The following is a 26,037-nucleotide window of genomic DNA, read 5'->3' as shown; positions in this document are numbered from 1 at the left end:
TTAAGACTTGGCTCTGAATTTTAGCACTAAGTTTGAAAAGTTTACACTGTATAAGTGAAAACGCATTCCTGGTTCCCTGATAAATGTAATGCATTCTAATAAGAATGTGTAAAGCAATTTATGTCTCATACTTTCTGTGGGACTACAGTAACAATCAGAGATACGGAGTGACCCTATCTTACCTGTCCCTAGTGCTGGTACCTATCACAATGGACATACCCCTGAAGGGGTCTTCAGGGACTGGGATCCATAGGGATAGACCATCAGTCCTGGACCTGTTTAGCAACCTATGGCTAACTACATGCGTTGCACCAAGCCAAGGTGCGTGCCCGCGAAGGACCTAGTGCCAAAAGCAATATTTCAGGTGTGGGGTGCGATTATGACTCCCAAGGTTTTACCAAGGTTGCACAGATCCAAAAGGCACTGCTTCCCCTGTTTTATTAGAGGACAGTGAAGAGTTGAATGAAGAACCTAAAGATAAAATAATAAACCAAACTAGTTAAACCAAGAGTGACTTCTCCGTAAAGGAAAAAAGGGTCCATCATCCTAGGACACTGGTGAAAAAACTAAAGACACATGTCTATGAATATCAAACCTGTGTCTTGTAATGTACGATTAAGATAAAGGATTTGGATATACTTTACTTAATAAGATTGGTTATGAAGGGATACAATTAGGGTTGTCCCGATACCGATACTGGTATCGGGACCGATTCCGAGTATTTTCGGGAGTACTCGTACTCCCGCAAATACCCCCGATACCGGAATAGAATACTTATCCCCCCCCGCCGCCGTTTCCCGCCGCATCCCCGCTACCGCCGACTGTGTAATACGCGCCGGGAACATTACAGCTTTGAATAGCTGCAATGATTCGTGCCGCGCATAGACACTCCCCCTTGCTCGGGTGAACTGTCCAATCCCGAGCGAGGGGGAGTGTCTATACGCAGCGCGGCGCCAATCATTACAGCTATTCAAAGCTGTAATGTTCCCGGAACGTATTACACAGTCGGCGGTAGCGGGGATGCAGGTAAGCGAGACATGGCTGGATACATGGGGGTGAGACATGGCTGGAGACATGGGGGGAGACATGGCTGGAGACATGGGGGGGAGACATGACTGGAGACATGGCTGGATACATGGGGGGAGACATGGCTGGAGACATGGGGGGAGACATGGCTGGAGACATGGGGGGAGACATGACTGGAGACATGGCTGGATACATGGGGTGAGACATGGCTGGAGACATGGGGGGAGACATGGCTGGAGACATGACTGGAGACATGGCTGGATACATGGCTGGATACATGGGGGGAGACATGGCTGGAGACATGGGGGGGATACATGGGGGGGATACATGGGGGGGGAGACATGGCTGGATACATGGGGGGGAGACATGGCTGGATACATGGGGGGGGAGACATGGCTGGATACATGGGGGGGGAGACATGGCTGGATACATGGGGGGGAGACATGGCTACATGGGGGGGAGACATGGCTACATATGGGGGGAGACATGGCTACATATGGGGGGAGACATGGCTGGATAATGGGGGGGACATGGCTGCATCTGGGGGGGACATGGCTGCATATGGGGAGAAATGGCTGCATATGGGGAGAAATGGCTGGATATGGGGGGACATGGCTGGATATGGGGGGGACATGGCTGGATATGGGGGGGACATGGCTGGATATGGGGGGGACATGGCTGCATCTGTGGGGGGACATGGCTGCATCTGTGGGGGCACATGGCTGCATCTGTGGGGGCACATGGCTGCATCTGTGGGGGCACATGGCTGCATCTGTGGGGGCACATGGCTGCATCTGTGGGGGCACATGGCTGCATCTGTGGGGGCACATGGCTGCATCTGTGGGGGGACATGGCTGCATCTGTGGGGGGACATGGCTGCATCTGGGGGGGACATGGCTGCATCTGGGGGGGACATGGCTGCATCTGGGGGGGACATGGCTGCATCTGTGGGGGGACATGGCTGCATCTGTGGGGGGACATGGCTGCATCTGTGGGGGGACATGGCTGCATCTGTGGGGGGACATGGCTGCATTTGGGGACACATTTAAAAAAAGTATCGGTATTCGGTATCGGTGAGTACTTGAAAAAAAGTATCGGTACTTGTACTCAGTCCTAAAAAAGTGGTATCGGGACAACCCTAGATACAATGAAATTTGATAGCATCTAATTGGAAGATTTTAAAAGCATAATAAAAGTTTTGTTTAAAAAACAAAACAAAACAAAAAAAAAAACCATACATGTCATACTTACTTCCTCTGTGCGGTTGGTTTTGCACAGAGTGGCCCCGATTCTCCTCTTCTGGGGTCCCTCAGCAGTGCTCCTGGCCCCTCCTCTTCTAGAGTGCCCCGTTGGAGAGCCGCTCTCCCTCGGGGGCACTCGTGCGAGCACGCTCCCATGTCTTGCTGCTGTGTCCATTGACAATGGCTACGCTGCTATCAATCTATACAATCAGGACCCGAGATACCAGCTGGAGCTGGTGTGCTCGTCCCCTTCGCTGTAAAGACCGGGTTCAGGTAACTAAAAGGGGGGCTCTGGGGGGCTGCTGAATCATAGGAGGTTTTTCACCTTAATGCATTAGAGTGAAAAACCTTGAGGGTTTACAACCCCTTTAACTTTTCCATGTAATCTAGAAATTAAAAATTTGAAAAGGAAGGGAAACACAATTCTACCGGCAAGAACAACCTTTTGCTGCTTGGATTGCTATGCAAGTTCTCTTGACATCGTAAATATACAGTATGAAAGTCTAAATGCCTGAACCTTACCTGATGTGAGGCTGCTACAAAGCGAATCCACCCATCATCCATGGAAATTAGGAACTCCCCTTTGCGTAGCTCAACATTTACTTGGCCACCACCAAACAAAATTAGGGGGTACACCGACACCATGCTGCAGTCTCGCACAAACACACGGCTGGTCTTAATCTTTTCATGATACACCAAGTATGGACTATCAAAATTCCGCACCTAAAATATAAACCCATTATAGTATAATAAAGCACAATGATAATTTTTTTCCACATTTTTTTAAAAATACAATCATCAACAGAATTCGTATAAGTACAGCAGCCACAGTCTTACATTGACTCTCTCCATATTTTCGAAGCCCCACATGCACAAGTCTAAAATGTCATAATTTCATAGTAGGTAAGGTTGAATAAAGACGCTAGTCCATCCAGTTCAACCTGTGTAGGTGTGTCAATAATCATTTCCCATATCCCTGTATGTTGTGTTCACTAAGATGCCAAGTCCATATACAACATGACACAGTCTTCCTACAGTCATAGGCATGTTATAAATGCATTGCATGGCCTGTACAAACAGGTTTCATATTAACAAGGGCTAAATGGTGCCATGTTTTTAAAAAATTTTTTTGATAGACTTGATATGCGAAGGAATAATGCTAAAGGTTTGTCAGAGGGTTTTTTCATCTCCTGTATATTGCTAAGCACCACTGCACTTGTGCTACAGCCTAGCCACTATAAATCACCACCGGTCACCACCTTGTGGGTATAAACAGGCAAATGTGTCTCCAAGTGCACAAAAATGCATTGCATTCAGGAAGAATGTCAGTACTGTATTATGTTAGAAGCAGTTAAGAGCAGAAATAAAGAGAATGATGACAACATGGTGCATTTAAAAAAATACTTAACTGTATTACTTAGTCATATTGTAAAGCGTGTTCTATGTGTGTATGTCTGTTCTTTGAATGTATGTGGTCCGGTTTATTGGCTCCAAGAGATTGTGTGTGTGTCTGCCAGAAGTGTATCCCCGTCTGCCCTGACTGAACGTGTATGCATTTGTTTCATTTCCTCTTTGCTGTAAATGGAGATGGCCCCAGCCTTTACTTTGAGTGTGAAGTCGCAACAGATTCCGTGTACTCCAGTAAGGGCCCAAGATTACAACAACATTTGAAAGAAGCAGACATACCACAAGGGGCTTGTTCACATGTCCACTGAGCTTAAATTGTATTGCACACCACAGCAAATGTATTTTTTGAACAGGGCATAAACAACTGTTTTCTCTGTGCTCACATCATACATGTGAGGTGGTGTGCTGAAAAATGCAGCTCAATGGACATGGTGTGAACAAGACCTAGGAAGGAAAGCAGAGAGAAAAGTGTTGAATAAGCTGTGATGTTGTAAAGCTCAATGCGTGCAGGAAACCACCAGTACTGGTGAATGAGATGGAAGATGCTCCGTGAGAGTGTACCAGAATGGGCAACCCCAGTGTTTCTGACAGAAAACTGCTATTTTCTTTTTATAAAATGAGAATTATACAGGTCAAAGTACACATTAGAAGTGTTGGGCTTATTGGCATACCTGGTAGTTTATAGAGGAGGGGTGAATGTGAACATAACCATCATTCTTTGTCACAAATTTCATCTCTTCGGCTTTTGAAGGCATTTTCATAGTTCCTGATCTTGTCATTTGAAATTTTCCTTCTGGTGCTCTCACCTACAAATATAAGGAAACAAATAATCGGTAATAAGTTATATGCACCCCCAACCCTATCCTACAGATTTTTGTAAAAAGCACCGAAAAGAGGACGGTGGTAAAGAAACAAAGAAAGAAAAGAAAAAAACGACTGTTGCTAGACTTGCTGGAAATGAACAGCCAGAGAGAGACACTAAGCTAAAATTAAAACATTATACAGCATGTACAAACATTTCCACTTTCTTTTATCAGTCTTTGGTAGACACAGCAGACCTTTGAGGTATCATCCTTTGTGGACATGGAACAAAGTTTGTGCTTATACAGTCTGGAAAAACACACAAATCTATCTAGTTTAACCAATAGAAAAATAAAAAAATTGTATAAATAAAATAGAAAAATACTATACAGAACCCTATACCTACAGTTGTTCCAGAGGAAGACAAATAAACTATAAAACATGAGAAGCTGGAGCCTCAGTTTTATTCGTCCTGGAGGTCAGAATTTGTAAACTGTAGAAAACTGAATTCGAAGACCTTCAGAATATTTTGCATTTATCTACCTTTCTGGTCTCTGCAGAATATAGCCGCTACTTCTGAGCTAACCTTAAGGCCCCTTCCGCACAATCGAACCGATTAGTCTGCCTGTCCGTTTCTCAGGCGAACCCGATCGGGCCACCCATTGTCCCAAAATCTGCTTAAAACAGACGGATGGCAAAACCTTCTCCATTCGTCCAGCGGGTCGGATCGGATGAAAATGGACAGGCTGTCCGTTTTGTTCCGATCTCCCCATAGAATGGGGATGGGACTCTGACAGGTCCGTCTCTGCATAGTGAGTGGAGACGGACCTGACCTGTCATCTACCTGCTCAGCGGGGAATAGTGGAGCGATCCCGCTGAGCATACGGAGTCCATCAAAACGGATCCCCCTCGTGTAAAAGGGGCCCAAGTCGGCCATAGATACTCGCAATCCGAGTTATTACTCTGAAGCGGTTAAGAAGCATTTTGCAATACAAGCTATTTCTTAAAAATCCTGACTCGGTTTGCAAGCATTGTCTCGCAAAACTAGCAGGATTCAAGCCTCTGGGGTGTGCAGTACCGCATTTGACTAGAGGTGCAGGGGCACCGGGGACACTCAGAGCCGCTCGGAAACACTCCGTTCCAGAGCATCTCCGAGCCTCTCCGGCACCCCCCACCTCTGGCCACATGCGGTACTGCATACAATAGAAGTCACTGTGGAACAAATTATCTGAGTTTCCATTGACTCCTATGGGGAAACTTGCTTTGCTATATAAGTGATCCAAGGTACCACTGTAATCCAATTTTCCTGTGGTTGCAGGAAAGAAAAAAATCGCTCAATCCCCTTATACACATTGAGCTGTAATCTGAATAGAGAAAGGCCAGTGGATGTGGTGCGTCTGGATTTCGCCAAAGCATCCCCATGAACTGTTAATTTACAAATTGAGGTCTGGTGGCATTGATGATATGATAGGATGTTAAATAGCGTATATTTTGAATAGTCTGGAGATGCAAGCTGGGCACCAGATTCTGTCCTGGTATCAATTATATTTATTTGTTCATAATTGTGCATAGCAAGAGCACTTATTGTTCTCTCACATATATATTATTATAGCCAAATTTTGAACGGTATCTCCTCCCACAGTTTTTACACTACATAGACGAATAATATATCGAAACGTGCGGATTGTTCCCGAATGGTGTGCTATTACTTTGTGGAACGTTTCGCCGAATCGTTCGTGAAATATCGTAATTAATGCGGCAAAAATTTCCCATAGGAATGAATGGTGAGAGCTAGAGTGTGGAGATGTCAAAAACTGAAAAATCAGGACATGATTTGTAAACTGCGACCACTCCCTCATTTTCAAGTCTTATATCAAAACGTTCAGCTATCCCTGCTGCCACTATACGTGTCCACGGCTAAGCGATAGTCCCAAGCGTTTTCACAATACAACCATTTGTTTGCAACCCACACCATCCATTGACCTCCATTGACTTCCATTGAAATTAAAATCTGGAAACCTAAAATCTTAAAGGCAATATATAAACTGCTACTGTGCCTTCAATTTTAATATTTCAGAGACATACAATACATCAAAATGTAGGTCTGGGTCTTGTGATTCACAATATAAAGATATTCGCTGTACGATTTATAGTTTTTACAATACAACCGTTTGAAGAATGACAATTATTCACAAAAAGCAAGAATCTCTGAGTCTGTGCTGTGAGACAGCATATCAACAAACAGTGGTTTCCTAGGAAACACTGAGGTAATTAAAACTCCTCACACACAGCTGTAAGGGTAATTCTATAGCTCCTCCCACACAGCTGTGAGGTGAATTGGCTCTGCGTAACTTCTGTATACTCTGCATATAGCAACCAGTCCATAGAAACGGTCAATAGCAACCAGTCCATAGAAAAGGTCAATAGCAACCACTCCATAGCAACCAGACCATAGCAACCATCCATAGCAACCCGACCATAGCAACCCGACCATAGCAACCCGGCCATAGCAACCCGACCATAGCAACCAGTCCATAGCAACCAGTCCATAGCAACCCTCCATAGCAACCAGTTATTGATGGGGCAAATAGAATGGTGCAGTTTTGATGAGGTAGTTTTTGATGGGGCAATGGATCGAACTGGATCGACACACTGTTGGATCACATTTACGTCTCCAGGGGCACTGTCTCCAGTCAGGAGTATTGGTGGAGGCAAAAACACGTCGCACAATTTCCCCAGATATTTTATCTTTTCTAGTTGATATAGAGATTGTTATAAATAGTCTCAGTATTTGTTGACGATTCAAAACGTTTTTATTTTGTGGAATCAATAAATGTTTTAAACGGCATTGCGCAATGAGGCTCTTTCTCTTTTGATCCCTATTAATCCCTATGAGCAACATCTCTATCAATAAGACGTCATCCTAAAGATCTGAGTTCGGGGGATCCCCACATGCCTAACAGACCACACTAGTGATAGTTGGTCCATACATTGCGGTGAGTGCACATCTATGTGGGGCATCCAGTCTGAGCACCAGTCCATAAGAGTCTTTATTGAGCATGAGCACCATATGGGATCATCATTAGTTATCATTTATGTTGCATATACGTATATTTGTCTACCAGTTTGTTATATACCCTAGTAGTTGATTTATAGCACATTTTTCTTTCTTTCAGTCTATATTGCTCTGTTGGTACATAGCAAATTTATTTTGCAGCTGATATCAGGTACTTTGGGTACTCATTCATATCCAAAGGCACTTTTTAGTTTATATACTTGATTCAAAACTAAGCACAGCGATAACTTCACAACCGGATATATAACATTTACAGGATAACCTCGATATAATAGAGAGGCGGACAACTACATGGCAAGCTCCTGCAGCCTGACATGGATCCTACTGAGGGGACCGACATGTTGCCCCGGCGCTTTCTTCTGGGGACGCTGGCTCCGGCGATGTGAATGGCCAGTGCCCAGATGACGTCACTTCCGCGCATGCACGCATGAGTCCTCCGGTCCGACACGATACTCCGGACCTTCACTACGTATGCGCCGCTGATGTCAGCGGCTACATGCAGGGTGAATATCTCCTAAACCGTAATCGATCAGCACAAACCCCCCCTGTCACAGGAGCAGCCGATCGGCTCTCCTCTACTCGCGTCTGACAGACGCGAGTGAGGAAAAGCCGATTACCGGCTTTTCCTGTTTACATCGTGATCAGCCGTGATTGGACACGGCTGATCACGTGGTAAAGAGTCTTCGTGAGAGACTCTTTACCTTGATCGGTGTTGCGGGGTGTCAGACTGACACCCTACAACAACGATCGCCGCGATGCGCGCCACGGGGGGCGCGCAGCGGCTCAATATCCTGAGGACGTCATATGACGTCCACTCAGGATATTACAACCACTTTGCCAACGTCAATTTGTCATTGGTGGGCGGCAAGTGGTTAATAATGAATCAAGGTTCTCACCTATGCTATTCTATTCAGATTGATATATTCAAATATAGAAGACTGGGTTAAGCGCTCTAATTCTTATTTTTTTAAGGCATCCTTTTACCTTTCTTTTAAGTAAAGAAAAAAAAATCACGAGAACCAAAGAATCAAACAGTATTCACAGCATTGCTACGTTTCCATAGTTGTTCTCTAAACATTTAAACATTAGAGAAGCAATTGTACTTTGGAGAAAAGAGAAACAAGTTCTAGTCGGACACAAAAGTACATTCCCAGACATTATAATGAAGAACTCACCTGGACAACATTGGGATACAATGCCGCACATAACATTGCTGACATCAGCTTTATATTGTCTGCATTTGTGTTTGCCTGTACAAAAATAAAATATCCACAAACAAGTAAATTGCAAGTATAATAAGAGCAAGCTAGTTTTTTAGCCTTAAAGATGTTAACATCTAATCCTCGTCTTTAGTGGTAAATCAAACAATGGGTGAACATGAAATATAAACATGAAATATAAAAATAAATAGCCTATAATTCTTCCTAATTTTAATGATATGCACATATTCCACTACTTAGGCATGTTTCTGCTTAAAATTTTAATTGTAGTGTTCCTATACCCCATTCCACCTTGGTATCAGTCCCTAAGATACATGTTGAATCCCACATGGGGGGAGAAATATGGGGTGAATGGGAGATACCAGAATAATGTAGTGGATATATATATATATATATATATATATATATATATATATATATATATATATATATATAGTATAGAATTAAAATACAATCTTTATTGGAGTGACATTAAAATAATGCCTTATAACCAGGTTATATATCCTCTACATTATTCTGGTATCAAAGTCCCATTCTCCCCTTCCTTTTTCCCCCCTCTGTAGGGGTTTCAACACGTTTCTTCTTAAATCACCTAGTCTATAAAACAGTTCCCAATTTTCAAACTAAAGCTGACCATAGACATTCATATTGGATGGAAATGTGTCGTTGAACAGATACAAGGAACCATGTTGTTTGACAGATACTGTACACTATATTACCAAAATATTGGGACACCTGCCTTTACACGCACATGAAATTTAATGGCACCCCAATCTTAGGCGGTAGGTTTCAATATTCAGTTGGCCCACCCTTTGCAGCTATAACAGCTTCAAAGCTTCTGGGAAGGCTGTCCACAAGGTTTAGGAGTGTGTCTATGGCAGCCCTCAAAATTTACACTCGCCTCTCGCATTTTGCAATAAAATTTTGAGGGCTGGCGAGTGTCTGGTTGGCTGCCTGGGAGCAGGGGGGGCGAACGAGGAGAGGAGAGGAGGAGCCGCCGCCGAGTGTTTCAAACCGCGGGGAACATTACAGCTTTCAATTCAATAGCTGTGTGTTCCCTGCAGCGTGCATCTTATACAGCCCCTCCCCTCCGGGAAACTGATAGGCAGATCACCCATCCCAGGATTGGATGGGTGATCTGTCCATCAACGTTTCCCGGACAAGAGGGGAGGGGCTGTATAAGACGCGTGCTGCGGGGAACACACAGCTATTGAATTGAAAGCTGTAATGTTCCCCGCGGTTTGAACCATTCGGCGGCGGCGGCACCTCCTCTCCTACCCAGAACAGGTATGATGCGGGGGGAGGGAACTCTGGCTAATATGTATATGTGGGGGGGAGGTGAGAGGGAACTCTGGCTAATATGTATATGTGGGGGGGGGGGGTGAGAGGGAACTCTGGCTAATATGTATATGTGGGGGGGGGGGTGAGAGGGAACTCTGGCTAATATGTATATGTGGGGGGGGGAGGTGAGAGGGAACTCTGGCTAATATGTATATGTGGGGGGGGGGGGGGGTGAGAGGGAACTCTGGCTAATATGTATATGTGGGGGGGGGAGGTGAGAGGGAACTCTGGCTAATATGCATATGTGGGGGGGGGGGGGGTGAGAGGGAACTCTGGCTAATATGTATATGTGGGGGGGGGGGGTGAGAGGGAACTCTGGCTAATATGTATATGTGAGGGGGGGGGTGAGAGGGAACTCTGGCTAATATGTATATGTGAGGGGGGGGAGGTGAGAGGGAACTCTGGCTAATATGTATATGTGGGGGGGGGGGGGGAGGTGAGAGGGAACTCTGGCTAATATGTATATGTGGGGGGGGGGGTGAGAGGGAACTCTGGCTAATATGTATATGTGGAGGGGGGGTGAGAGGCTACTCTGGCTAATATGTATATGTGGGGGGGGGAAGTGAGAGGGAACTCTGGCTAATATGTATACGTGGGGGGGGGGGAGGTGAGAGGGAACTCTGGCTAATATGTATATGTGGGGGGGGGACTCTGGCTGCAATGTGGGTGGTGAGGGGGACTCTGGCTGCAATGTGGGTGGTGAGGGGGACTCTGGCTGCAATGTGGGGATATTTTGCTGCTTGGTAGACATGGGCAGGCTGCATTTTTGGGCACGGATTAAGTTGTTGTTAATATTTATTACTTAATTCTACATAAAACATTTAAGTGTAAATTCATGAGATTTATGAGGGCGTGTCTAGGGGGCGGGATTAGGGGCGGGACATGGTAGGGGTTGGGCGGGGCAACTGGTGGCGAGTATGCCTTGAGGCCTGGCTAGTAGCTCAGGACTTGAAATTTTGAGCCCTGGTCTATGGGAATGTTTGACCATTGTTCCAGAAGAGCATTTGTGAGGTCAGGCACGGATGTGGATGAGAAGGTGTTCTATCGGGTTGAGGTTAGGACTCTGCAGGCCAATCAAATTCCTCCACCCCAAACTCGCTCATCCATGTCTTTATGGGGCTTGTTTGTGCACTGGTGCGCTATCATGTTGGAACAGGAAGGGGTCATCTCCAAACTGTTTTCAGAAAGTTGAAAGCATGAAATTGTCCAAAATGTCTTGGTATGCTGACGCCTTAAGAGTTCCTTTCACTGGAGCTAAGGGGCCAAGCCCAACCACTGATAAAAATCCCCACACCATAATCCCCCCTCCGCCAAATGATTTGGACCAGTGCAAAAGGCAAGATCCATAAAAGACATGGATGAGCAAGTTTGGGGTGGAGGAACGTGACTGTCCTGCACAGAGTCCTGACCTCAACCCGATAGAACACATTTGGGATGAATTAGAGCAGAGACAATGAGCCAGGCCTTCTCGTCCACATTAGTGTCTGACCACAAAAATGGTCAAACATTCCCAAAGACACCGGAAGAATGGTCAAACATTCCCAAAGACACACTACTAAACCTTGTGGACAGCCATCATCAGAGGCCTCTGATGAAGTCACGTGTCGTGACGCAACGCGTAAGGCACATCTAGACGTAACCGGAAGTGACGCGGCATCGTTTGCAATATCGCTGCTTGTCACTGCACGTTGCTGCAATTTTATTTTTCCATGTTTGGACTATTATTTTATTCATTGATTGAAGTACAATAAATCCCTTTGGGAAATTCTTCACTATGGGAGCTTTTTTCTTTTAATATCCCTGGCAATCGTATGGATACGGCGCGGCCATCTTTGTGAAGCCTAGGAACCGCACACAGTGGGAAGGACACGTCTCTGGAGAGAGTTCTCTTGCACTACAAACCATCCATTGGGAGAAGAGAGCAGACTGCAGGCTTTCCATCTGAGGATTTCTAAAGCTGATTAGCCATATGGGGGAGGTAAGCGCATTGTGAGCCCACCTGCCTTGTGGATTTTTTCATCATTCTATATGGGATACAGTTCATCGCTTTTATATTTTACACAGGAATCACTACATTTTTTGTTATTTGGGACACTATTTATATTAATTTTATTATTCATTATTATATTGGACACTTCTCATTATCACCCTTGATTGCACACTCTAGCTGCCACTAGCTCAGTGGCGATTTGTGTGTTTGTGTTAGTTCCTCTAGTTAGGAGGATCATATTCACTGTTTCAATTATCACTTATCATTCACATTTTGATGTGGTATTTGCACCATTTTATTTTTGCGCTCATCATTTATTTTATTCAGTAGATATGGTGAATCAGATGGCCTGCCAATAGAAATATATAATACATACAGTAATGTGCTACTCCCAAAACTCCTGGAGGTGCTTAATTGGGCCTCCAGGGAGGGGAAACTTCCCCCGTCTATGACAGAAGCAACAATAATTGTACTACCAAAGGAGGGGAAAAAACAATTTGAAGCAGCATCATATAGGCATATATCTCTTTTGTGTTCAGACATAAAGATCTTCGCAAAAGTATTAGCAGCAAGGTTAAATTGATTTCCAAGTTGATACCCTCGGCGTTTGACAGCCTTTAGTTGCACTATCTGTGGAAGGTATTTGGCAGAATGAAAATTTTGCCCTAATTTTGTCCAATGGATAAGAATTTGGTATGAGGGACCTAGGCCCAAAATAAGAATAAATGGAGAGTGTTCTGATTGGTTCCAGTTGGCGAGGGGGACAAGGCAGGGGTGCCCTATGTCGCCGCTGCTCTTCGCCCTCGCAATGGAACCCCTGACTATTGCATTGAGGGCATCCCCGAAAGTACAGGGTTTCAAGAAAATGATGGGGGAAGAGAAGGTCGCTATGTACGCAGATGATGTACTATTATTCTTAGGTGACGCACAGTCCTCATTGGGGGCAGCAATTGGTATAATGAGAGATTTTGGCCAATTCTCTGGGTTGGTAATTAACTGGTAAAATATCTGCACTTTCGCTGATAGATCCCCTTATAGACCCTCTAAACACCCCATTTGAGTTGGGGAGGGGTACCAGGCAGGGCTGCCCCTTCTCATTGCTATTGTTTGCCTTGGCAATAGATCCGCTAGTGGCACACATGAGGGTCAATGAACATATAAAGGGGATCCAGTGTGGTACATTACATGAGAAAGTCCTACTTTATGTGGACGATATGTTTTTGTTATTTGGGGACACAGCGAATTTGCGGAGGCATGTCATGTCCACTATTTTAGAGCTATTTTAGGGCTAACAACCAACTGGTCTGCCTTATTACCCTTGGATCAGGGGGTCATCTCTAAGGATGTCCCTTTGTCCAGTACCGATGGTGACATCATTTAGAATACTTGAGGATAGTAATCTCTGTAAAGCTCATAGACTACTGCTGCTTTAATCTATATCCTTTTATCTTCCCCTTGCTACCAAAATTTAGGAACGGGGGGGGGGGCCAATCTGATCAGAATAATTTTGATGTCCCACCTTCTTTACAATCCGCAAAAAAATTCAGTGTGGTCAATGCTATTTTATGGTCCCTGTTGTGGAGAGGAGGTAAAGCTAGAATTAAACTAGGAAGACTGCAGAAGCCAAAGGATGGTCTGGCTCTCCCAAACCCTTGGCTCCATTACACTCAACTTCATCACTTGATGCACAGGTGTCAAGCACAAGGCCCGCAGGCGGAACCGTCCCCACAGGCCATTTTATGTGGCCCTCGCACCTCTCCTGCAGCTGCAGGAAAGCTCCAGTCCTCCTCCAGACCCTTACTTTCTGCTTTCAAGCAATGCATCCAGCTTCTTCCCAGCAGCAGCATAAGGAAAGGGGGGTGCACTGTGATGTAAGGGAGAGTGGGGGACTCAACTTCTGATGGTGGGGTGGCTCTTGACATCTAATATATGGGGAGGGGATGCGCTGGACATCTAATCTTACAGATACAACCGGCCCTTTTGAGGGCAATAATAATGCTGATGCGGACCATGATGAAATGGAGTTTGACACCCCTGACTTGATGGGAGGCCTAGCGAGGACCCTTGGCTCTATCATATTGAGTTTCAACTTCAACACTTGGTGGGAGGCTTGTTTTTCAGGCTAATGATTGCTTGCTTCACTGATAGTGACAGCTCTTTGGATCTCATATTGAGAGTTGACAGCAACAGATTCCAATTGCAAATAGTACACTTGAAAATAACTCTTGACCTTTTATCTGCTCCTTGTAAATGGGATAATGAGGGAATAACACACACCTGGCCATGGAACAGCTGAGCAGCCAATTGTCCCATTACTTTTGGTCCCTTAAAAAGTGGGAGGCACATATACAAACTGTTGTAATTCCTACACCGTTCACCTGATTTGGATGTAAATACCATCAAATAAAGCTGAAAGTTTGCAGTTAAAGCACATTTTGTTTATTTCATTTCAAATCCATTGTGGTGGTGTATAGAGCCAAAAAGATTTGAATTGTGTCGATGTCCCAATATTTATGGACCCGACTGTATATGACTTACAGGCTTATACACAAAATGTGGGAGAAAGCTAAACAACTACAAATGTTTACAGGTTACACAGGGTACAGTCCTATTTGGGATACCCCGAATTGGCCAAGTTACAGCATGCAGCTAGGTGGCGAGGGTATGGGGCTAAGTATATCAAACATATCATGGTCATTTAATCTCCTTTGCGCAATTGCAGTCTAGATATGGTATTCCCTCTAATATGTTATTTTATTATTTACAATTGAAACACGTGGTGAATGCTTAGCTGTGTGTGAAAGGTGGGAGAGGGACATAGGCGATATTCCTGGAGACCAATGGAAGGAGGCTCTGGAGGCAGTGCGTTGCTCTCTTAATGTCTCACAGAGGCTGTCACAATTATACAGTCTGTTGAGAGTCCACCGTACCCCACTCAGGCTTTGTTCTATATGTGCTAGATGTAACAGGGATGTAGGGGACTCAATACAGTTGTTGTGGAGGTGCCCAAAGCTTCATCACTACTGGAATGCTGCTGTTACTACGGTGAACTCTGCATTTCAGACCTTTATAGACATGGATCCTAAACACTGTATACTAGAGTAGCTTGATGATATAATACCAGATAGGTATTTTTTTTTTTTAATGCAATTGCTACCAATGTGGCAGTACGTCACGAATGATGCAAATAAAAGAATGGGTGGGACTTTAAATGAAGCTCAAGATGACAAAGACAAGTAAATGGTGGGTTGGTACATATTCATTGATATAGCGTACAGAACATGGATGCAGGCATTAATGACATGTACAAAAACGCACCTATCAAGAGGCGCCATTATTTGAGTATGCAAAAACCGGTACAAAACATGCTTAACAGCGATAATCATGGTAAAGGGTACAGATAGCTAGAGCACGTATCTCAGATGGATGTGTATCACATACACAGTGTCATAGTAGCTCGACACGTTTCGCGGCATTTAAGCCGCTCATCAGGAGCATGTTGTGTGCGTGTCTTTTCTTATGTAATCTTTAAACTCAGCCAGAGCCGTGAAATTCTGCTCTTCTTCAGAAAAGGAAACAGTAGGAATGCGAACCGCTCCTGATTTCTTTTTATGAAGAGGCGAGTAAAACCTTGGACAGAAGCGTGGCAGTGGACGTGGTATACTTGGATTTTGCAAAAGCGTTCGATACAGTTCCCCACACACGGCTCAAGTGCAAGTTTAAGTCTATTAGTGCCTGTCTGAGTTGTTTTATCGCTCTGTTTGAATGTGCCGTTGTTCAGTCAATAAAGTAGGATGTCCAGAGCGTTCTGGAGAGGGACGGCCGGTGCCCTGGTGGGGCTGTTTCTTCTTGGGGTTGGTTTACTAATTACTGCACTGCTGATCAGGACATATACCTTAACTAAACCCAGAGTCATTTGGCAAGGAGAAGGAGCCCAAGAAGCCACGCTTGGTGACAGAGCGATAAAACAACTCAGACAGGCACTAATAGACTTAAACTTGCACATGAGCCGTGTGTGTGGAACTGTACCGAACGCTTTTACAAAATCCAAGTATACCATGTCCACTGCCACGCCTCTGTCCAAGGTTTTACTTGCCTCTTCATAAAAAGAAATCAGGAGCGGTTCGCATTCCTACTGTTTCCTTTTCTGAAGAAGAGCAGAATTTCAGTTTAAAGATTACATAAGAAAAGACACGCACACAACATGCTCCTGATGAGCGGCTTAAATGCCGCGAAACGTGTCGAGCTACCATGACACTGTGTATGTGATACACATCCATCTGAGATACGTGCTCTAGCTATCTGTACCCTATAGGAATTTTAGACTGTTGTATGTGCAGATGTTACCATTTTAACTATATTATCCTTTATCAATATGGTGGATTTCCCCCTGTTTTACCATGATTATCGCTGTTAAGCATGTTTTGTACCGGTTTTTGCATACTCAAATAATGGCGCCTCTTGATAGGTGCGTTTTTGTACATATCATTAATGCCTGCATCCATGTTCTGTACGCTATATCAATAAATATGTACCAACCCAACATTTACTTGTCTTTGTCATCTTGAGCTTCATTTAAAGTCCCACCCATTCTTTTATTTGCATCATTCGTGACGTCCTGCCACATTGGTAGCAATTGCATTAAAAAAACTAAAGGGATGGAGGCACTTGACTCTACCCAGTCATGACCTCATTTAAAGTCCCAATTCCCCCTCCCCCTTATACTAGTAACCAGGTAGGTATGTTAAAGAGGCTGCATCCAGAGCATTGTTTCAGGCTTGCAGGCTCATTTTACTTAATTGGACTTCCGTTACTCCTCCTTCGCCTCAAATGTGGCATGCACAGATGGGCACAATGTTGAGGTTAGAAAAGCTGATAAATCAGCATAGTGGCAGCTATTCCAAATTTGAGAGGGTATGGGGTAGCTGGCTGTCTTCTCCTGGTTTGGCCCCAGCTGATTTAGTAATGGAAAAGTTATTGTTGTGAACAATGAGATCACAAAAATGGATATGTTTAATTTAGCTGGTAATGCTATGGCTGAAATTTCTATGCCCTTGCTTTCCAAATGTTTAATGCTTGTCTACCTGTTTTGTCCCGGTTGTACACGGCTCTAGATACGGCTCTCAATGGCGCTTAATGCATTTGTGTGACGTGAATTACAATACCGGTATGCTGAATTGATATCTGATGTGAACTATATCTACTCTTAATGTCTGTTTGTACAAATTTGTGACATTTCAATAAACCTTTAGCTGATTAAAAAAGTGGTATATATTCTGTACATGAGGTTTCCACCATTATTCACGCATTAGTAAAGGAGTTACTTATAATTAGGACGTTTCCACCACTGTTCACACATATTGGAAAAAATGGGGAAGCGCTACACTTTTTTGTATTAAACAACATCAACGTACCCACAGGAAAAAAATAAGAACAATCAACACAACTGACCAGACAGTTGACAGCAGAAGCACCTCTGTCAAAAAATTACTTTGAAAATATGAACAGAGAGACAGGTGATGACCATGCAACTTGTGAAAAAAAAAAGAGATGCTGTAAAAAAGCCCAACAACCCTGCAATCATTGATATTATGAGCTCAGGTAGGAAATAAGGGTCTTCCCTGAGGGCAGAACCCAATTTGATCAACGATTTCAGGGTCGTTTTTTTTTTTTTAACAGCATCTGTCATCTGTTCCCAAGAAGAAGCAGGGGAAACCAAGGCAGAACTACGGCTGCCAGGGCAACAAAGAAGACCTTTAAGGTAGTAACCTCCGTGAACACAAGGGGAGGGCTCTGCATGACATAAATCCCAGAGGAATACAGAAAGTCATAGGGACAGGCGATGAGGAAGAGCAACCTCTTGCAAAAGAGAGTGCAAAGGTCAAGGTGATAGGAAGAGGATATACAGGCCTTAACGAAGACCTGTAGGGTATCAATGGCTGGGTGTGTGTAGATTCCAAAAACAAAAGAAACTGCAGGATGAGGTACGGGAACAAGTTCTGGAATGGGGTCCTTATCACACAACATAAGAACCAATTCACATGATACATTGCAGAGTGTGGAGGAGAGAGATTTGTATGACCCCAGGAAAGAGGGATATCCAACATGGAAGTTGGAATGTGCTTAACTGTCAAATATCAGTGAATTTGAGATGCTGAAAGATCCCTGGGTGGATTTCTGTGGAGGAGTCTTATAAATGAATTGTTTGATGAGAGAAGCAGGCAAATGCCAGGGACCCTACAGACTGCATTAGGAGGAGAAAATAAACACATAAGGGGAGTACTGATAAAAGGAACAATATGACCTTTAAAAGTAATAAGCTGGTGGGATGACGTGTCCGGTATGAAGAAATCACGATAACCCAGGTGTTAACAGAGTAAAGCCCTGTACACGCGATCGGTTTGTCCGATGAAAACAGACCGATGGACCGTTTTCAAACGGACAAACCGATCGTGTGTGGGCCCCATCGGTTTATTTTCCATCGGTGAAAAAAAAATAGAACATCGTCTGTGTGGAAGTCCATTGGTCAAAAATCCACGCATGCTCGGAAGCATTGAACTTGAATTTTTCTCAGCACGTCGTAGTGTTTTACATCACCTCGTTTTGGCACGGTCGGATTTTTGACTGATGCTGTGTAGGCAAGACTGATGAAAGTCAGCTTCATCGCATATCCGATAAAAAAATCCATCCGATTAGATTCCATCAGACATCCGATTGTGTGTACGAGGCTTCACTGTTGATGTGTCTCAGGGATATCAGGCAACAGGTAAGATAGAAAACTATCAGCTTGCATCCCTGGCAGAAAATGGCAACCGGAAGTGCTCAATTATGAGTTTAGGTCACTAGCCAGAGACAAACTTTTGGTAGTGAGGTGGAAAAAAGACTGCCAAATTTAAATAGAGGAACATATAATAACATTATAGCTGGAAAAAAGAACACTGGATGTGTAAAATTACCCTATGCCTTCAAAACCGCTTGTGTGCTTAGCACTGCATTGTGTGTTAAAGGATAAAAGGATATAATGTAGTGTATACTACAGATCCAAACAACGATCCAACAAGACGCGTATAGCCAAGAATATGTAAAAGGTAAAGGGAAACCCTGTCCATGTTGCTGGTCCTGTCCAGTATATACCCCTGTTGATGGCTGGTAAGCCGAAACACGTCGGGTAGTACATCTGGTACATCAACAGGGGTATATACCCCTGTTGATGGCTGGTAAGCCGAAACGCGTCGGGTAGTACATCTGGTACCCCATACTGCTTTTTAATTGTATCACGTGAATTTTACCTAATAAAAAGCCTTCAAAGGTTTTTTTGACCTGCACCATCGGGAGCATCTTTCTTTTTTTCTTTTTCATTTTCCTTGGACTACATTGTCTCACGAGCTTGGCCTTTCCATTGCTGGCCTCGTATTTTTGGGTTCCTGTTCCAGAAGCAAGGTCTCAGGTCCGGATTGGTTCCATCTTTCCCATTGGAGCGACCATCCCTGCTGATTGACCATTAAAGAGCCCAGGGTCTGGAGTGACCATCACGCCTAACTGACTCACTGCTAGTATTAGTATTTGAGTCCATCGAAGCTGGTAAGAGTATCTATTTTACTTACCTTGTTCTTTGAGGATTGCTTCAGACAAGCCAGTGTTATTCCTGATACTTCGGTTGAATTGTTTGTCTTTTGCATTGGAAGTATATCTAAGAACTATTCCACCTCACTTTCACACCTGTTCGGTGATTCTACTCACTCATTGGGAACACGTGTGGACTCTATGTTATAACACCTCATGTTGTGAAAATTGAATATTCACAATTTTTTTTTGTTTGTTCACTTTTTAATAGAGGTGCAATCACTTTTGGAGCCCTTGTCATAAGGGACTATATTTGAGATTAGAGTTCTTGTCAAAGGACTTTACATATAATATATATATTATTTTCATTCCACCACTTACGAGTCAGGACTTCTGTCCTAGACCGTTCATATTTGTAGCGCTGCACTTTGTATTTTAAAATTGAAGGAAACAGGACTAACCTCAACAAGCGATGTTTGCCAGGGATAACCCTGAATCAGGTAGAAACACAATAGCTTGTAAGGGTGGGTAGAGACTTTTATGTTTACAAGAGAACTCAGAAATTTGTTACCATTAAGGGACATCATGACTGAGGGAGTAGGGTGCAAGGGAAGCATTTCAGCAAAGGTAGAAAAGATAGAAATAACCAGGCAGAGCTGAAGATGATGCTAAAAACATGCTCTTTGGTATGCAAAAGGAGCCTCTGAGGCAACCCGAAATATCCTGTTAAGGCACCATCCTGCCTAAACCTGATCACAAGGCATGGTTTTAGGAAGGCTCCTGATACCACAGATCCAGCAAAGCATTGACATCCATGGAGCAAGGAATAGGAGTCTGGAATGCCCCTACAGAAATCAGTGGATGTGAGACCAAGCCTTATGGTGCCATCCATCACAGGAGCCAAACTACTTCTCCTGACATTGGAAGTACCCCATTCCTTCAAGGTGGTATTCTGCCATGGTTTGGAAGATTAAGGTCACAGGCAAAGTCAGGCAGAATCTGAGCTTCCTGTCAGTAGAATCCTTAAAGGAGAATTACAGCCAAAGCTCATTTGGGTTGTAATAGCTGGATACATGGTTACCGAGTTCAGCGTAGGAACCCAGTACAGCTGCTTCAGGATCACCGCCACCGCGTTATCACTAGGCTGAACCACCATCCACCAACGTACTGTAGCTAAAACAGCCACCCAGTAGTACAGTAAAAAATTAGGCAATGCCAAACCTCCATGATTAATTGGTAAATACAGATTTGATTGTGAGAGTCTAGGCATCCCCAGCCCAGAAAAACACAGAGATAATACATTCTATACAATGAAAGAAGGATCGTAGAATATGCATGTCTGTCGGGAAAAGTTGAGAAATTTAGGTAGGAAAATCATCAAGGAGATTAACGCAGCCAATAGTGCTAAAGAGCGAAGAGGTCCAAACAGTACACTTGATCTGCATGTGTTGCAAAAGGGGAAGAAGGTTGTCCCAAACATAGGCATTAAGGTCACGCTGCACCTCCACCCCCAGATATTTAAATTTAGAGGCTGTCCGAACAGGGGCTAAAGGGACAACAGAAAGGGCAACCGATGCAAGAGGAAAGAGCAGCGATTTCTCCCTATTTATGCACACTCCAGAAAAAAGCCCAAATTGATTAATAATATCAAGTGCCGCTCGAAGCAATATATGACAATTCTCTAGATATAATAGGGCATCGCATCAGTATTTGAATTTCAGTGTCCCTCAATGGATAAGAAAAAAGATTTAGTTTAAAACTGCCATAGTTGTTCTATATTGGACATTATTAAAATATTGGTTGCTAAAGCAGTTTTATTTAAAAGAAAAGGTCAATAATCTACCAATTCTGTATTCATGCTTTTATTAAGCCGATTTACTTGTTTTACATGTAGGCTTGTTTTGAAATATAGCTTGGGGTGATAATTAATATATGCAGGTTTGTGAGGCTTGTGGACCATGCCCAACACACCTATTACTTTTTTTGGGTCGAGTAGCAGGAGCCCTTTTCTATCATTTTATCCTAGAAATATGAAGGAGTTTCTAGAGAGATTTTTAACTAAAAAGTGATTCACAAACAAAAACATTTACAGATGTTATAAATCTAAAAAATGCAATTAACTTCAAGTGACAGATCTAAGGTTTTTACTTACCTCTTGCCCGGTAGCTTCTATGACTCCATCTCCTTTCTGGGCCCACCTCTTCTCAATGTCTCTAGCTCGAAGACCTTCCCGCACAAAGCCAATATCTGACAGCAGCTCTGTGAACTGTCTCTTCAGACTAGCTATTTCCTAAAGCATGTAAAAATTCCAAAATAGATATTGTATGCATTATTTAAAGAGGAACTGCAGACTGCACACATAATTTGTAATAAAAACATACTTGCCGTCCTGAAGCTTCCCTGCAACCACTTTGCATATTATTTTATATATATTGTGATTCTGTACTTGCAAAATATGCTGCAGAAATCTCCCTCAGCTAAGTCTGGCTGCAACCATTTTAACTGCGGGCAGCTGAATCTGCTGCCTGTACACTTCCTGGATTTACACAGAGGCACACCTCCAGCTCTGCAGCCCTTCAGCTCTCATTGGCCCTCTTACGACTCACTTCCCCTCTTTGCCTGGAAAACTCTCACGGCACAGAGAGAGAGCTGTGCATTATGTCATAAGCCTAGGCTAATAACCAGATAAGAAACAGGAAGTGGGCTATATAAGGTATTTACTGGCAGAAAAAATTAAAGCGGAGGTTCACCCATGGAGAACACATTTTCCCCTTAGATTAATGCTCGTTTTGTCTAGGGGAATCGGCTATTTGTTTTAAAATATGATCCGTACTTACCGTTTACGAGATGCATCTTCTCCGTCGCTTCCGGGTATGGGCTGCGGGACTGGGCGTTCCTTCTTGATTGACAGTCTTCCGAGAGGCTTCCGACGGTCGCATCCATCTCGTCACGATTTTCCGAAAGAAGCCGGACGTCGGTGTGCAGGTGCAGTATAGAGCTTCTTTCGGCTACTAGTGACGCGATGGATGCGACCGTCGGAAGCCTCTCGGAAGACTGTCAATCAAGAAGGAACGCCCGCTCCCGAAGACCCATACCCGGAAGCGACGGAGAGGATGCATCTCGAAAACGGGTAAGTACTGCTCATATTTTAAAACAAATAGCCGATTCCCCTAGACAAAACGAGCATCCAGCTATGGGGAAAAGAGGAAAAAAAACAGAAATGGGTGAACTCCCGCTTTAATGTTTTACTATCCAAAGTTAAAACAAAAAGGGCAGAAGATTTAATAGATGGAAAGTTAAAAAACTTACAGAAAGTCTGCTTTAAGGGTATGTCAAATTGTTATCAAGGAATCTGCTTAATATAAGTAATTTAGTCAAGTGTTTCTATGTACAGTATACAGTAGTTTGTAATAATACATTGGGAGACATTTATCAATTCTGTCAACAAGCAAGGCAATGATAACCAGGAGCAGTGGACAGTGCAACAGATTTATCAACATTTTCAGTGACAAATCTGTCTCATGAATTAAAAAATCGATTGCAGCTGGTTGCCCAGTATTATAGGTGCTGGGATTGCCAATACAATCTAAACCTGTCACAGAGACTTTTCTGAATGAGAGGCAGCCAATTTGCATCTAATTATGTTAATAGTTTGCTTAATAAAATGTCGCTCAGTGTCCATAAAATTTGCTCAAGTTACATGGAATAATAGGATTTTTATAACCGCTTCCCCGTAAAATCATCACGGGGCACAGAGCAGACATAGTAATTACTATGTGGGTTATAGGCCACCTTCAGGTGATGGACACTGGTGCAATCAAAGACAGGAAGTTCCTCCCTATATAACCCTTCCCATAAAGAGAGTACCTCAGTACCTCAGTTTTTGTAGCCAAGCAATAAGTATCCCAACAAGAGGGGAGGGACCTCTGTGTCCCGTGATGTACTTCCAAGAAAAGGATTTTACAGGTAAGCTGTTATAAAAATCCTATTTTCTTTATCGTACATCACGGGACACAGAGCAGCCATAGTAATTACTATGTGGGATGTCCTAAAGCAATGCCTTCTGAGGGGAGGGAGACCCAAATAAAACCAGGCCACCATCAGACGCAAGGACCTATACTGCTGCCTGCAGTACACTGCGCCCAAAGGTAGCATCTCTTCGCCATCTTACATCCACCTGATAGAATCTAGTGAATGTATGCACTGATGACCAAGTAGCAGCCTTGCAAATCAGAGTCTTAGAGGCTTGGTGATGCACCGCCCCTGAAGCACTTACTACCCTGGTAGAGTGCACTCTATTTACTTAAAAAAGCGGAACCCTTCTTTTCAACCATAAGCCTGAACAACAACCTGACAAATCCATTTTGAAATAGTTGATTTCAACGTGCCTGCCCTTTCCTAGGGCTTTCTGGCAGCCCAACAGAGCGTCAGTTTTCTGTATCTGAACCCTTCAGATGGACCTCAACTGCTCCCACTACAAGGAGAGAATGTAATAACCTTCCTTCCGCAGAACAAGGTTCTAGAAAAAAAGGAAGGTAGGGAAACATCTTCATTCAGATGAAATTAGATACCTTAGGCAAAAAAGGATGGGTGAGGACTCAACACCACCTTATTGTTATGAATAACTAAGGATGGCTCTTTACAAAAGAAAGCTGTAAAACTCTTGCGGTGGTTACCACAATCAAGATCACCAATTTCCTTGTCAGAAGGAAAAAGAAAGGTGCATCGGTTCCAAGGGTTGTCTTTGAAATGCTGACAAAACTAGATCAAAATCCCACGGGCACAAGGGTGACCTAACTGGTAGATTTTATACACGTAAGCAGCCTATGGAAAAAAAACACTGACAAGGCCAAGATCAAACCCTTGATAGAACTCAAGGCTAGCTTAATTTCCATTCCTGATTGTAGGAAGGCAAGAACTCTACCTATGACATACTTCCGAGCATGCCATACTTTGTTTCCACCAGGAACGTAGGCACTCCAGACCCTATAGTAAATGGTCCTGGAGGCCGGTTTTCCTGCATTAAATCAGGGTAGTTACTCCTGACCCTGAAATGTGTTAGGGAAAAACCTGTGTGCTACTATGTTTTCTAATTTTTAAGTAACTATAAACCATCAACCTTCAGTGGATTTAGTGAAAATAAACTCAGAAAAAAATAATATATATAGTACATGTATAGTGACTGTAAATTAACTGCAACTACTTAGTAGTATACTCAAAAGACACTGCGTAATAAATGTAAAAGAAAAAGATGGGAAAGGTGCACTTATTCAATAATGTGCTATAAAGTAATATACTCAAAGAAAAAATATGATGAGTATCCAAACATACAAATAAATAAATAAATGTGAATAAAGTCCAACTAAAGCTCAATGGTAGGAGTTAGTTCATATAAAAGGCAACAATCTCATAGAGATAACTTGATAGAAGAAAAAAACAGATAAACCATCTATCCAAACATTGACTGTTAAATTTATGAATTGGCCGCTCACCTCCAACAATGATCCAAGGGTCAAACAAGGCTCATCAGATAGTCAGATAAGAAAACATGCTGATGGATCTGTAAAGGCATCCAGGTTCCAGGCGAAGACGAAGAACTACGTCCAAAACTTGGCATCAAAACATCTTGGGTAATTCCACATATAGAGGAAACAGCTCGCTCAAAGGAATGGCACTTCTTGTATAAATGGCACTTAAAGGAAACAAAGAACAGCCATAGTGCAATATTGCCAAATGAAAAGTAAGGGCCAGATTCTCAAAAGAGATACGACGGCGTATCTCCAGATACGCCGTTGCATCTCTGAGTTGCTCCGTCGTATCTATGCGCCTGATTCCTAGGCCCCGTACACACGACTGAACATGTCCGCTGAAACTGGTCCGCAGACCAGTTTCAGCGGACATGTTTGGTCGTCTGTACGTTCGACCAGACAATTTTCCGGCGGATCGGACAGTTTCCAGCGGACAAATGTTTCTTAGCATGCTAAGAAACATGTCCGCTGGAAGCCTGTCCGTCGGACATGTTCGGTCGTCTGTACAGACTCACCGGACATGTCCGATCGGCCGAAAGCCCTCGCATGCGTCGAAGTGACCTTCCAGTGCCGCGCACGTCGCAGCGTCATCTTTGCGGCGCGGCCACGTCACGCGTATCGTGTCCGCGCGAATTTCTGTCTGATGGTGTGTACAACCATCAGACAGAAATCCGGCAGCGGACATGTCCGCTGAAAACGGTACGGCGGACCGTTTTCAGCGGACAGTCCATCCGTGTGTACGAGGCCTTAGAATCAGTTAGATTTCCCTTAGATCCGACAGGCGTAAGTCTCTTACCGACGCAGTACAGTTACACCGTTTACGTTAGGCTTTTCCCGGCGTAAA

General features: G+C 43.7%; 1 protein-coding gene across 1 annotated transcript in view; it reads right to left on the bottom strand.

Annotated features, from left to right (window-relative positions):
* Positions 1-26,037, bottom strand: part of DHX57 (DExH-box helicase 57) — a 208,133-nt gene that overhangs the window by 4,324 nt on the left and 177,772 nt on the right. Inside the window, exons 20-23 of the mRNA XM_040350769.1 lie at positions 21,818-21,955; positions 8,727-8,801; positions 4,346-4,480; positions 2,790-2,990 (exon numbers count right to left, since the gene is read on the bottom strand). Of these exons, the coding sequence (XP_040206703.1) occupies positions 2,790-2,990; positions 4,346-4,480; positions 8,727-8,801; positions 21,818-21,955 (549 nt within the window). The remainder of the gene's footprint in view (positions 1-2,789; positions 2,991-4,345; positions 4,481-8,726; positions 8,802-21,817; positions 21,956-26,037) is intronic.

Source organism: Rana temporaria, chromosome 4 (assembly GCF_905171775.1).
Source record: "Rana temporaria chromosome 4, aRanTem1.1, whole genome shotgun sequence".
NCBI lineage: Eukaryota > Metazoa > Chordata > Amphibia > Anura > Ranidae > Rana > Rana temporaria.
This window is presented reverse-complemented; position numbering and strand designations above follow the sequence as displayed.